The following is a 14,864-nucleotide window of genomic DNA, read 5'->3' as shown; positions in this document are numbered from 1 at the left end:
GCGTGTGACACTTGACACATGTGCACCTGCACGCGCAACCCCGCACCGGACTTTGGTCGGGTCGCTCAAGCTCAACGCTCATCTTCTGTCGTCAGCGGCATGTCCACCGCGAGTACAGTTGGGCCGTTAGATCTCAGATCTACAGTAGATGCATGGGTTGCAGGCTTGCAGCGTGGCAAAGCCTGAGTCTGCACACACTCTCTCTCTCTCTGCATCTCTCGCCCTCACCCGCCGCCGCCACTCACCTCGCCGCTCGAATACCCTAACCCGTTCTCTCCAGCGGCGCCGTCCTCTCCCCCTTCCCCGTCGCCGCTCCACTTCTACAAGGCACATCTCTCACCCAGCCTCCAGTATCTAGCTCGCGCGACGGAGGAGGAGTTCGCTTGCATCCGGCTAGGGTGGAGGTGCCGCCCGGGAGGCGACGACGGAGGGGCAAGCCGGGAGAGCAGCGGCACACGGGCTGCAACTTCAACTGAGGAGGCCAATTGACCAGGTGGATGCTATTTTTTTTCTCTCTCCCTGCGTTTCACATTTGGTTGTTTGCCTGAATTATTGGTTGATTGGCGACCGAATGCAGCGTGAGAATATCGCGATTGTGGCGAAGGAAGGCGGTCCGGATCAATCGCACCTCCCCTTTCTCTTCCCCACCACGGCACCACCCATCGTGGGTGAGTCTCCGTTCCCCTTCACCCCGTCCCTTATCTTACTTCCAAATTATGTCTGAATCGTTAGAGCACCCGCCGGGGCCTCCCAAATGACAGCCGGTAGCAGCGCCGGAAATAGGCTTTGGGTGTGTGTGTGGTGGACTGGTGGTGGAGGGGGGACTCGTGTGGTGCAACCACGTAGGATTTAAACAAAGTTTGAAGGAATTTTCACAAAAAACTAATCTAGTCCAAGCGGTGGTGGAAGACCCTCCAGTCAAGGGCTAGGCCGCTGTCAACCTCGTCGACGCCACCATCGCAGATGTAGTCGTCCTAGAAGGAGGACGAGAAGTCAATGTCCTCGCCCCCTTTGCCATGCCCGCCGCCGTCTTCGTCCAAGTCCATGACGGCACCACTGTCAGTGGCGGACCACCACGTGGCATACTCCTCGTCGGCTGCCGGAACGTCGTTGAGGCGAGTCCTCGAGATCGTCGGGCCGCACAACTCTGCCTGGTGGCGGAGATATTCTGTCACCTTCTTCTCCTTCTCATTATCGTTGGGTGGGCACAGTGGGGTACGACCGGGAAGACGGAAGTAGAGGTGGCCCTGAAGGAGCGCCGCCTCCTCCTTCTTCGGCACGCGGAGGCCCGGGTCGACCTTGGGGATGATGGGCCGGAAGACGACCCCCCTCCCCCTAGCTCGAAGAGGCGGTGACTGTGGCTCCGTCTTCGGCACGAAGGGGTGCGAAGGTGCCGACCGTGCATGCGTCCTTAGGCACTAGCAGATGGGCGGCAACACCTGGATGTAATGCGGTAAAGCAGCACAAGGTTGTGGAGGAACAACTCAACTGTGTTGCTACAATGTGGACAACACAAATGTTGAAGGAACCGCTTCAACGTGTTGCGCTAGATATCGCTCTAGGAGCGTAACCTAGATATTGCTCTAGGGGCGGAGCTGTCAAGGGTTTAGTTCAAACTCTCAACACACAAGATCTAATCCAAGATCTAAAACAAGAACACATAGTTCTCTTTATTGATAGGTGGATACTACATAGTCTGGTTACATAGGTAGAGGTTGAACCTCTATTTATAGGCTGCATGAGGCTTCACTATTAGCTCTACTTACAACTAAAACATTCTAGGGAACTAAAGCTAGGAAAGAGATAAGTTAGGACTCATACCTAGAACACTCTAGAAACCCCTTTAATACATATGACTAAAGGATTATTTTATGTGGAATAATATAGAAGTGTGTAAAAGCAGTACTAAAGTTTAGTTATCTTTTATTTTCTCTACTGTCCTCCATCATTCTTCCCTGGTTGTTTAGAACTCGACCTTGAGTTATCCTCATAAAGTGCTTGTTCTAGATGGTAAAGAGTAAGTCTACCACATTGAATGTGTTGGATATTCCCATCTCTGCTGGAAGTTCTATCACATAAGCATTATCATTTATCTTCCTTAGGATAGAGAAGGGTCCATATTTTCGTTGCCTAAGCTTTCCTTTAACGCCTAAAGGAAGTCTTTCTTTTCGGAGGTATACCATCACTTTATCACCAACTTGGAACGATTTCAGCCTCCACTTGCAATCAGCCAACCGTTTATACTTCTGATTTTGTGCCTCCCAAGACACTGCGAATTTCTTCAAATAGCTTTGTGTAGTTCTCAGCAAAGGGCAATGCTGCCTTTGAGCTTCCCTTTGATGGTAGCTTATCCACCACATGTGTTGGAACTTTAGTGTAAACAATAGAGAAAGGACTCCTTCCTGTTGATCTATGGTTGGAATTGTTGTAGGAGAATTCAGCAAGAGATAAAGCTAAATCCCATTGTCCCTTTTTATCACCACAAATGCAACGGATCAGATTACCGAAAGACTTGTTCACCACTTCTGTTTGTCCATCTGTTTATGGATGAGCTGTAGTAGAAAATTTTAACTCGGTGTTGAATTGCTTCCACAAAGCCAGCCAAAATGCAACAAGGAACTTGCTATCACGGTCTGAAACAATGGACTGTGGAACCCCATGAAGTCTGATCACTTCTCGGAAGAATAAATTTGCCACATGACGAGCATCTGTTGTCTTGCGGCATGGCATGAAATGAGCCATTTTGGAGAATCTGTCCACCACAACAAACAACACCATTCCCACTGCCTTGTTCTTGGCAAACCCAAGATGAAGTCCATAGAGATATCCTCCCATGGAGCATCAGGAATAGGCAAAGGCATCTATAACCCTGAGTTCTGGACCTGGCCTTTGCATGTTTGACATACGGGGCATCGCTGAACAAACTTTCTAGCATCTCTCTTCAAGCATCTCTCTTCTATTGTGGCCAATAGTAACGAGCCTCTAGATTAGCGATAGTCTTGTCACGTCCCACATAGCCACTAAGATCACTTGAATGGAGCTCTCTAATCAACTTGTCACATAGAGAACTTCTTGGGATGCATAACCGATCATCCTTGAAGAGATAACCATCTTGCCTAACCGTCGCCTAATGGTTGGTCTCTTAGGTGCTTTACCCAAACATGGCCAAAGTCTTCGTCCTCTTCATACAACTCTTTTATTTGATCCATGCCCAGAAGTTCAACCTCGAAAGAAGTCAAGAGGCATGCACGACGACTAAGCATCGGCGACCCTTGTTCTAGATTTATGCACAATAAGGTAGTTAAACCTCTCCAAATATGCTGCCCATCTTGCTAGCATGTGGTCCACAAGCTTTTGATTTCTAAAATGCTTCAAGGATTGATGATCACTGTAAACAATGAACTCCTTAGGCAACAAATAGACTTCCCAGGTCTTTAAAGCATGGAAAACAACGTACAATTCTTGCTGATAGGTACTCCACTTCTGTCTTTCTTTGCTTAGCTTCCCACTAAAGAATGCAATGGGTTTTCGTTCTTGAGATAGAACAGCCCCAATGCATACTCTGCTTGCATCACACTCTAGCTCAAAAGTTTAGTTGAAATCGGGTAGTACTAAGACGGGAGCTTGTGAGAGTTTTTCCTTTATCTCCTTGAAACTAGCTTTAGCAGATTCGTTCCGTTGGAACTTTCCTTTCTTTAGGCATTCAGTAATTGGTGCCATGATGGTACTGAAATTTTTCACAAACCGCCTATAGAAAGTTGCAAGGCCATGGAAACTTCTCACCTCAGAAATAGTCTTTGGAGTCTCTGATTGCTTTAACTTTAGAGTCATCAATGTGAATGCCCTCACTTGTTATGACAAAGCCCAAGAAAAGAAGTGTTGTTTGAAGGAAAACACACTTCTTTAGGTTGACCTAGAGTTCGTTCTTTTTTATTACACATAGTACCTTCGGATGTGATCCAAGTGTTCATCTTCATCCTTGCTATATATCAGGATGTCATCAAAATAAACCACAACAAAGTGGGATAAGAAGGGACGAAGTACTTGGTTCATCAAGTGCATAAAGGTACTTGGTGCATTAGAGAGTCCAAATGGCATCACCATCCACTCAAATAACCCTTACTTTGTCTTAAAAGCTGTTTTCCATTCGTCCCCGGGTCTAATGCAAATTTGATGATATCCGCTCTTTAAATCGAGCTTTGTGAACACTCTTGCACCACTAAGCTGATCTAGCATATCATCCAAACGGGGAATAGGAAATCTGTACCTTATGGTGATCTTGTTGATGTACACATGTGCCAAGATCCATCTTTCTTTGGTGTGATCAAAGCTAGTACGGCGCATGGACTAATACTCTCTCGAATGTGCCCTTTATGCAGCAACTCCTCCACCTTTTCCTTGAGTATATCATGCTTTTTTGGGCTCATTCGGTAGTGTGGCAGATTAGGAAGACTTGCTCCTGGAATGAAGTCCATTCGATGTTGAATTCCTCTCATTGGTGGTAGGCCTTGTGGCTCTCCGAGTATGCTCTGAAATTCAGCTAGTAGGTCATGTACCCTTGCTGGAATTTCAACCTCTGGTTGAACTTCTCCTTTCACAACAAGTGCAACACACAAATTTGCCTCCTTCAAGTTTCCCGTAAACTCATTAGAGGTCTGAGAAATAGTTAACATACTTTTCCCCTCCTCTTTAGAGCTATTATGATCTGATTGTTTGGATAGAATGATGATCTTTCGCTTGTTCCAAGTGAAGGAGTATGAATTTTCTTTCCCTCTATGTGTGGTATCCACATCAAACTGCCAAGGTCTCCCAAGAAGAACATGGCTGGCATCCATATCAACCACATCACATAATACATTTGAGCGGTAGTACTTGCCCAAAGAGAGTGGCGGGTTGCATTGTTTGGTGACCCTCATATTCACCCGTTTCTTGATCCATCCAATAGTGTATGGGCTTGGGTGATCACGAGTCTCAAGTTTTAAATGGTTCACCGAATTCTGAGAGATAATATTTTCACAGCTGCAACTATCAATCACTAATTTGCATACCTTGTCATTCACCGAGCATTTGCTCTCAAATATTTTTTTACGTTGTGTGTTGTCGGGTTGTGGTGTTGAGCACACAAGGGGCTGAATCATGCATATCACCTCTTCTCCCTCCTCTTCACAAACATCTTGTCCTTCTACATCTTCAGATTCATATTCTTCGTCATCATGGATTGATGTGTTGACAAATTTCCTCAATGGGAAATTGCTAGATACATGTCCATCTTCACCGCATTTGTAGCATTTCACCACTGGCTCTGCCCTACGCTTGCCTCTAGCTTGCTTTTGGACAAGTTGTTTTGCCTTACGTTGAACGATTTCCTCTTCAACCATATGGGAGTTAGATGAGCCTTCTGTATGTGGATATGGAGCCTTACTTGCCTTTCTTGTTTTTACCAACCCCTCGGCCTTTAAGGCTAGAGCTTGTACTTGATCAAGGGACCAAATTTGCTGCATCATTAAACGATCATGGATAACATCACTGAGACCATTGATGTACCTTGCAACTTGTTGAACTTCTGTTTCAGCAAGGTTGCACCTCACTTGTAGCCTTAGAAACTCCTCTGTATATTCTTGTATATTCTGAAACAGTCCTATTTCTTTGGGCACAATTCTGAAACTGCAAAAATCTCCCCTTTAAAAGATTCTTCATTTGCCGCCAAGATCGCACACGAGGTTCTCCTTTTAGCCTGCGGTCTTCTTGAAGGCGATGCCACCATGCACCAGCTTCTCCTTTCAGCTTGCATGCGACCAAAGAAACACTAAGGTCTTCTGGAATATTCATGACCTCAAAGAAAGTCTCCACCTCATGCAACCAATCAAGGTACCCTTCAATATCAACATTTCATTAAAAGTAGGGATCTCAGCTTTCATCTTGTATGTATCCCTCGCATACGTAGTGTTGGGTACTCTTGGATGTCCATAGAGGTCAGGTTCTTCAAGGCCCTCACCATTTTCTTCATCTTCAGAAGTTTCATCATAAGTTGGCCTTCTTGAGGTACGCTGAACAACATGTGCTTGAGGTGTTTTTGCTCCAAGATGACCTCCCTTTCTTCTCCGCTGAGCATCTTCTCCAACCTTTGGTGATTCTTCATCATTGGCACTAGGAGGAACACCCTTTCTGATCATCTTAACTAGCTGATCAAATCTCTGGTTAAGATCTTCACGCAACGCTTGGATTTGTTGTTAATCCATTCTTTTTCCCAACTCCTCCATTGCTTGCTGCAGCTCGCTCTTAGTGGGGGAACCAACAGCTATGGCTCTGATACCACCTGAAGCAGCACAAGGTTGTGGAGGAACAGCTCCACCGTGCTGCTACAATATGGATAGCACAAATGTTGAAGGAACCGCTTCAACGTGTTGCGCTAGATATCGCTCTAGGGGCGTAACCTAGATATCGCTCTAGGGGTGGGGCTGTCAAGAGTTTAGTTCAAGCTCTCAACACACAAGATCTAATCCAAGATCTAAAACAAGAACACAAAGTTCTCTTTATTGATAGGTGGATAGTACATAGTCTGGTTACATAAGTAGAGGTGGAACCTCTATTTATAGGCTGCATGAGCCTTCACTATTTAGCTCTACTTACAACTAAAACATTCTAGGGAACACTACTAAAGATAGGAAAGAGATAAGTTACAACTCATACCTAGAACACTCTAGAAACCCCTTTAATACATATGACTAAAGGAGGAATAATATAGAAGCGTGTAGAAGCCACTACTAAAGTTCAGTTATATTTTATTTTCTCTATTATCCTCCATCATGTGGCCACCGCGGCATCTAGAAGGGCGGCGTGCCCGGCGTGTAGTTGTGCTAGGCGAGCACGACGTTGACGTTGCGACCCCTCTGCCAGTTGCGGAGCCCATAGCGGTTGTACGGACCGCCGTAGGGTCTGAAGGTCACTCTGATGGCGGCGTTGTGATCCACGACGAAGAGGGCCCCCCACATCCGGCGTGAGCTTGCTCTGTCGCCACGCAATGTACTTGCGTTACGCGCGTATCCTTCTGGCAGAGGTGGGACCTGCCAGGACAGTGTACCCCAGCGCTATTCTTCCGGCAGCTGGGGAGCCGCTAATCCGGCGGTACGAAGAGTTCCGGCCTCGCCCAGGGGGTGCGCCTCACTGATGATGAGGTTCCGTGGCCGTTCGCGCTCCTTGTCGTCGCTCCTCCCGCTCCAGCTCCCCTCGGCTTCATGGTTGTGCGACATGTTGAGGTGGCTAGGGTTTGGCGAAGATGGCGAGAAGGGGAAATGCGGTGGCTAGGGTTTGAGGTGGAGGCCGAGCAGTGCTCACCTTTTATCGAGCGGCAGCCAAGCGGAAGCAGGTAGGTCGACGCCATTACGCCGGCATCGTGAGCCGCGCCGTCACGTGGCGGAAACCCACACTTACACGTGACGCCTGCCACATGTTGACCGGCATTGTGTCGCTGCTAGCATGAGCATGCGTGGCTTTTTCGACGCGCCGAGCGTTGTCGAAGCCCCCCGTTCGACCCCCTGTCTACGGGGCGGGCAAAGGATTGCCAGTCAACTTAGCGGGCTCAGTTTGGCGCCAGCACAGTTTGGGGTGCCCCGGTGGGGGCGATTTTGGGCCATAGCCCCCAAAGGCCGTTTGGGGGCCCTGGTGGGGATGCTCTTAGCTGCTAATTGGTATATGTGCACGAGCGGCAAAACGGTTCAACTAAATAAGAAGAACTAACCAGAATATATGACCTTCTAGCTATAGTTTTTGTTGCAAGAGTTCAACGAAGGGAAGGGAATAATAACCTGATATGAGACAGCCTGAGATTACCTACCTTAGTGCCTTCAATACTAGCAAGTATTTTTCCTATTGAAATGCTAAAGATGGAATTTGGTGTGTGGATATAGATGCTAGTTATTTTCATTAAACATGTGCAAATCCTTTGCTGGAATATGGTATTTGGATATACGCCGAATGTGAGTTATTGTATGTTGCCCCATGTGCTGTAGACTTCTGAATAATGATAAATAATGGTAGTAGCTAGAAAATGTCTATGTTCAACCGGCGTTGAGCTCCTCCTCTTGCCTGTTTGCTTCTCGGTGTATTTAATATCTAGCTTAGTTTATTCAATTCTATGGTTGTATATTTATAAGGGTTGCTGCAACAACAGTCGCCACCTTACCCCTTTTTATAGTGCTTATTTATTACGGTTATTACTGCCAAGGAGACTATTTGATTAATGTTTAGTGGTTAGACACCCTGACCCACGACTACTTTGCAGATTGACTATTGCATTTGCTTGTCTCGTCTACCATCATGGCTCCGGTAAAGTTCTGGCCTTGCTTGGTACATGTTAAATTATTGGTTTAAGTTCTAAACCTCTTATCCTTATTCTTTATGTATGTTAGATTCTGCGTCGGAGGGACTTGTTAGATGAGGTGGAAGCCCGTGTTATCCGGTCAGTTGTGATTGTTAAATTTTTCATGCGAGGATCTGAAGTCTCGGTAACAGGGAAGAGGAAAAGGGAAACTCAAGATACACAGCTGGTTGCAAGGACCCACTACAGAGCTTCAACTGGCTTTATTGTTGATTCTGCCAAAGGGACTGCTTTGGTTGTGGTTCCGTCTCCCAGAATTGACCCAAAAGGGGGTGACATAGTGCGGGTATTCTTTCATGGGGGCATCATCAGAGATGCCTGTGTCTTTATTAGTAAAACTCAACATGGCCATATGGTTTTGGAGGTAAAAAATTGTCCTGCTCACTGTCCAGCTGTGACTTTTCACACCCAGACCTATCATAGGGGAGATGTTTTCGTTTTGGCTAACAGAAGCGACAGCGGATTAAATTCTTACTCAGGCACTGTTATGTAAGTCACAAAAAATAGATTTTATTTTCACTACCATTTTGTTTTAGGTCTCAACTAACAATAATGTTAATATTTTGTAGTCACCCTGACACTACAGCATATCCTGCTCTTGATGGTGTAAGAGGTTTTTCGAAGACCAAGACACCAAGAAGTGAAGAGATGTTCACTTTTAACCTGATTGATGATAGCTTTGTGGACACTGTTGGTGCAGCGGTATTCGATATGGCGGGTATAGTTGCTGGGGCTATCAGCCATGAAGATACCAGATCTGGTGGAGGATGTAAAATAACATATGCGCGTCATGCGTGTTATTTTGCTCCTCAGCTACTGGAGAATATTCAGGTAGTACATAGCTAAGCTATTATGTTAATGATGGTGAAACTACACTTAATGTAAAGCTCAGTTTACTCGTATTCTTCCAGAGGCAGAAGGGGAAGCTTGCAGCAGGCAAGTAAGAGCAAAATGAGTGCAACATTTTGGCCAGAGGTACAGAAAAATTCTATCAGCAAGTTAACAACTTAGCCTTTTCCAACAAATACTTACAGATCGTGCTGATCATTATTTAGTTGTTTATCAAATCAATAAGCTCAGCTCATCGCATTTGATTATCTCGTGATATATTTTTGCTGCACAATAGTGTACCCTGCAGCTGAGTTCAACAATGTATTGTGAAGCTAGTGACAAATACCATACAATAGCACGTTTTTAGAGGGCATGCAAATTATATACCATATTTTTATAGAAGGTATAGTTACATTACAAGAAGCACCACTGGTTGCAAACAGCCGTGTTACCAACACTCCATCTCGAAACTAAATAAACTGGAAACTACTAAAAAAACTACGCCTCCAGCTCCCACTCCTGCTGGCACCCATAGCTTCATGTCTTTCAAAATTCGGAATGCCAGATTATCTTCCTCATCACAATGCTAGCTGACGTTCCCAAGCATCTTGCTGACTCCGGGCACCAATCAGTCAAAGCTCTTTTTTTCGTTCTTGTGGAACCTTGCTCTGGCGTGTATCCATCAGTCGAGAAAGTATCCAATGGAAACTGATCTACGATGGAAACATGGAAACTCCAATGTGTGCCATTGGATGGGAAATGTACAACTGAGATGAGAGACCACCCAAACATTGCATTCTTACGAAATCACGCCCGCATGGCTCGTTTTATGTTTGCACAAAACACCTCCTCTATCCCCCCCCTCTCTCTCTCTCTCTCTCTCTCTCTCTCCAAACATTGCCCCCAAATCCACTGCTAATCCAAAAAAAAAAAAAAATCAGGCTCGAGATTTCTAGATCATACCATCCAGTAATATTGACGCAAACTCTGTCTTCTGCTGGCCATGGAGGGTGGGATGGGCTGTCAGATCCAGGTCTCTGATGTCCTCGTCGGCTCAAGCTCTTACTGGAAGGACATGTGCAAGCATCAATCTGAAGACATGGAGCTAGCACGAAATTCATCTGGATCTGGTGCCATGGATAGAAGAATTTGGATGAGTCACGAGACGACATCAATTTGGTTCTAGCAGCCGTGAACCAAGCCACTCCACCTTGGCTGCACGCTGACGACGTTTGCTGTTGATGGTCTCCTCGTTGACTCCTCTCGATGCCTGTATTTCTCAGCCAAAATCTTGCTCGTAGTGTCCTGCTGTTTGGGACTGCACAGTTAGTTGCAAAGTTGAGAAGAAGAGATACTATAAGGGGTTTTGTGAAAAACTACTGCAATCAGGTGGGTGTTTCTTTGCAAAAACGTACCAGTTCGTTCCTGATTCATCTCGGCACTACACGTTTTATTCAACTGCTGACATTAGAGTTTCCATGTTTCCATTGTAGATCGGTTTCCACTGGATACTTTCTCCCATCAGTCCTCAAGGGTGTCTCTAGTTTTTTTTTTTTTTTTTTTTTTGAAATCAAGGGTGTCTTTAGCTGTTGGTATGTTGATCGTCAACCTCAATTTGCTTGTGCAAACATACCAAACTTGTCTGGTGTAAACGTGTTGTAAGAGAATATGGTTGGTTGTTTCGAAGCCAAATAAATATCTTGCATTTGAGCAGTGCTCAACACTTCCACATTCCATTTGCCATCGCAAATCTAATTTGGCCTGAGGGGGATGCAGGCCATTTGAAAACATCCTTAGAGAGAACATTCCTTGGTAGGTTTGCAATGCCAAGTCGATCGGCACCTTGCTGTGATATCGCCCATGATATGTCAGACCCACTTGTCAAGTAAAGCAGCAGCCACTCACTTTGGAAGCTAACAAACTTATCTTCAACGTGACAACTTTCTTATTATGAACATTAAGGAGTTGTATGGATGCACACTTTTTACTTTTAAAAACTTATTTTTCTTATTTATCAGTCAATGCCTTATCAACTGTAAGAGATATTAAATTCTTTAGAACCATAAGCTTTTCCCCAAAGATTTATCTTACTCTTTGTCAATCATGGTTAATAATTGCACTCCTTATCAATCAAATCACTCTGTTTTGAAGCTTATTTACATGTTTATTATCTAGCGAGCATGGATTTAATGACACAAGGCCTAAGACTATTTTCAAATTGCTTAGTGTATATTTTAGCGTATGAACAGAGTTATGGGTGTTAATTGTTGTGAGTGAATTAAGGTGTTTTGATAATGGTTGTGGTTTTCAAGTTTATTTACATGTTTATTTTCTAGTGAGCATGAGGATTTAATGACACATGACTGGGACTTCCTTAAACTGTTTAGTGTATATTCGAGTCAATTAACAGAGTTGTGGGTGTTAATTCTTGTGTATGAATAAAGGTGTTTTAATAATGGTCGTGGGTGAATTAAGGCAATAAAATCCTTTCATTCTCTCATTCTTCGGTGTCACTTTTAGTTTCTAACTTGTTGTTGCCCCACATATTTTCTGTTTTTAATATTTTATCGGAATCTTCATTGCAGGTTAGATTTGCACTGGTCACTCTTCTACTTTGTCTTGGTGATTCCCATACGTTCAACACTAACCTTTTTCAGCATTTTGAGATCCTGTGTAAGTATATTATAAGGTGATTTATGTCACATTATTATTTAATCATGAGAACAAGATTATCATGTCATAAATATTTTACTAACTAATGATTTTTACTGTTTTTTAATTTATATAGAGATTTTGATTTATGGAACTTATATTCTTCCTTTTGTGCTGCATGGAACATAATTCTGATTGATTTGTTATTATGCAGGACTACAATAATCATCGGTCAATGGCATTATTGTCTTCATCGGCTAGTAAAATTTTACGCAAGTGTTCATGCACAGTATCAGCCCAGAAATCACGTGTGGGACTATTTGGATAGTGTTACGCCTCAATTCTTGACTGGTTTGAAGAAGATTGCGGACTCAAGATGTCCAGCATGATAAACTTGTTGAGTTTTGTGTGACCTTGGTTGAGGGCAACCAGGATTTCACGATGAATCATATGATACTGGTTGAAGTGAAACAAAGGTTGTTGGTCTTAGGGCTTTGCTTGAGATTGTTGTTTCTCCATCAAATCAACAAATTGTCCTCGATGATTTCAAAGATAGCATCGCTTTTGGAGCAGTACCAGTTTTAAAATTTAATTATTCTGTGACAACATGATAAGCAGTATCTTTTTTTTTTCTTTTTTTGTAATTTCAGTGTTCGGTATTGGCCACTACATTCCATAGTCAAGTCAGCTGTCGAGTTAATATATTAAGATCTTGTAGCAAGGCTTATATCCTATCCCTTCTCACATCATCAAAGGCTACAATTGGTATGATGAAACAGCAACTGACCAAATTACTTGCCAAGTGCTATTGTTCTATGGACTAATTTTGGAAAATCTTTTGGGCAGTAATAATACTGAAATCGTTAAAGCAGCCAATGTTTTTTGATCCATTTTCCATAATCTAATTACCCATGATATCTAAATTGTTTTATCAGATAGTGTAATCAAGGACGAATCTTAGGGATCGCTCTTCAGATTTATTCTGATATTTATACAGTTACTTGATGGAAGAGGTGGGATCTAATGATTGGATGACTGAGATTATACTTTAACATGTGACAAGTAATCGACCCTGTTATCCGTGAAGAAGCCGTGCTGGTGTTGAATAGGATCGTACGATACATATAATCGCCGGTTTGCTGTGTTGAAAGGACGGCTGATTTTATTCTGAAAGTCCCCGACGAGTTCCCTATTTTGATTCTCAATTCACTGGGACGCTTAGTAGTAGTTAGTAGGGCTTATGCAATTGTGGATAGGGCAGCCAACTAGTCGAGTTCCATCGAGGCCACCACGAATTTTAAGATAGAAGCTTAATTAATAATTTGACTGATAAAATATAAGTTATATATCACCAAAAGTATACCATTGGATTCATATTTTAAAGATGTTTTCAATAATATAATTTTGGTATCATATAATTTATATTTTGTTAGTTAAATTATCGGTCAAAATGTTTGCTCGAAATACGAAGTGGGCTTACATATAAAAACAGAGGGGTACTTTTTCTTGCGGATTGATATAGCTTTTTGATTAATCGATAAGATTACAATCACTCCTTAGAGTATTGTGAGGAAGCTTGGATTATAATTGATCCATAGGCACTTTCTCCTATCACAACTAGCTTGTTGAGCACATAAGTGGGCAACACGATTTGCATATTGCCTAATGAAGCTAATGCTACAACTAGAAAAAACTATCTTGGACTGTGGTCACGATCCATCTCCATTGCAAAGATTCACCACCTTCTTTTAGTCACTTTCAATTATGACACTCGTATATACCCTCTCCAATGCTAAGTTAACGCCTTCTCTGATCGGTAGGGCCTCCATAAAACGTGCATTAGCCGCGCTTGAGCCCTGATCATGTTACCTAGGTGATCTATGGTGACCAAGCATACCACTGTATGTTGTAGTACGTAAATCGTTGATACAACACCAATGAAATACCGTTTCACTAGTATTACATCCCTCAGAGTGGTATAACAGAAACATATGCGAGTCCAAAGCATGTTTATAAAATTACACACAGAATCTTCACAAAAGATTAGAACAACCTCTTAATTAAAATGAGGTAAAAATGCAAATAAACTTACGAAGAATTACTTGTAGACTAGACTTATCCTAGCTCCAAGGCATATTTATAGAATTACACACAGACTCTTCACAAAAGATTAGCACAACATCTTAATTAAAATGAGGTAAAACTGCAAATAAACTCAAGAAGAATTACCCGTAGAGTAGACTTATCCTAGCTCTACCTATAGAGCTACTTGGCTCGCTAAAGAACTATAGTTGAACTCTAGCTACTTAGGTTCTAGGATTAGAGAATTGATTCTCTTTTATTCCTAGTCTAGGTTTCCACAAGGGTGTATGTAGTAGTTGATTTCGGTGACTCCAGGACTGGTCTCTGCCTCTTGTACTAGTTGATTCCTTCATCTTGGAGTTTCAAGGTAGCTTCTCCTTCGATGACTCCCAAACTAATAAGGGTGTTCAAGAGCGAACGGGTGAGTACGAGCATACTCAGCAAGTACAATAAAAAAGGCGTATCATGCACTAGCTACAACCATAGATCAAGAAGTCATAGGAAAATGCAAGTTTTCGTAATCATTTTTCAAAAGGTTGATTTTATTCTGAAAAGCTATGTCCGTCAGCCTTCACCGGGTGTCTAGAACTTCATGGAGTTCCTTTCTAGCCATGTTCGTAGTTTCCAACCCGGAAAAGGGATTGGCAAGCCAGAATTTGATATACTCTGGAGATGTGTGTTACTTTTCTTATAAGAGAACTTATCATTGTTACCAACCGAGCGATCTTTCCCGCACTAGCATCCGTGATGTGCGAAAGGAAAAACGATACAATTGACTTCTCCGTCTCACTTCAGATCTTATGGTTAACACGAGTCTTATGGTGCAAGACACTGGATGATATTTGTTATTAATCCTAGATGGATATAAACCCAGTTGCAATGGAACCTCCACGACACTCATACCATGGTTCCATATTTCTTA

At 43.2% G+C, this 14,864-nt stretch overlaps 1 protein-coding gene across 1 annotated transcript; it reads left to right on the top strand.

Moving 5' to 3' along the window:
- Window positions 1–252: 252 nt before the first annotated feature.
- Window positions 253–12,635, top strand: LOC124657969. Its single transcript, XM_047196424.1, has 8 exons — window positions 253–493; window positions 578–668; window positions 8,282–8,325; window positions 8,409–8,866; window positions 8,947–9,208; window positions 9,289–9,352; window positions 11,794–11,881; window positions 12,075–12,635. Exons 3-6 carry the CDS (start codon window positions 8,317–8,319, stop codon window positions 9,319–9,321), a joined length of 762 nt encoding a protein of 253 aa, XP_047052380.1. The 5' UTR covers window positions 253–493; window positions 578–668; window positions 8,282–8,316; the 3' UTR covers window positions 9,322–9,352; window positions 11,794–11,881; window positions 12,075–12,635.
- The last annotated feature ends 2,229 nt before the right edge of the window (window positions 12,636–14,864 follow it).

Source organism: Lolium rigidum, chromosome 5 (assembly GCF_022539505.1).
Source record: "Lolium rigidum isolate FL_2022 chromosome 5, APGP_CSIRO_Lrig_0.1, whole genome shotgun sequence".
Taxonomy (NCBI): Eukaryota; Viridiplantae; Streptophyta; class Magnoliopsida; order Poales; family Poaceae; genus Lolium; species Lolium rigidum.
This window is presented reverse-complemented; position numbering and strand designations above follow the sequence as displayed.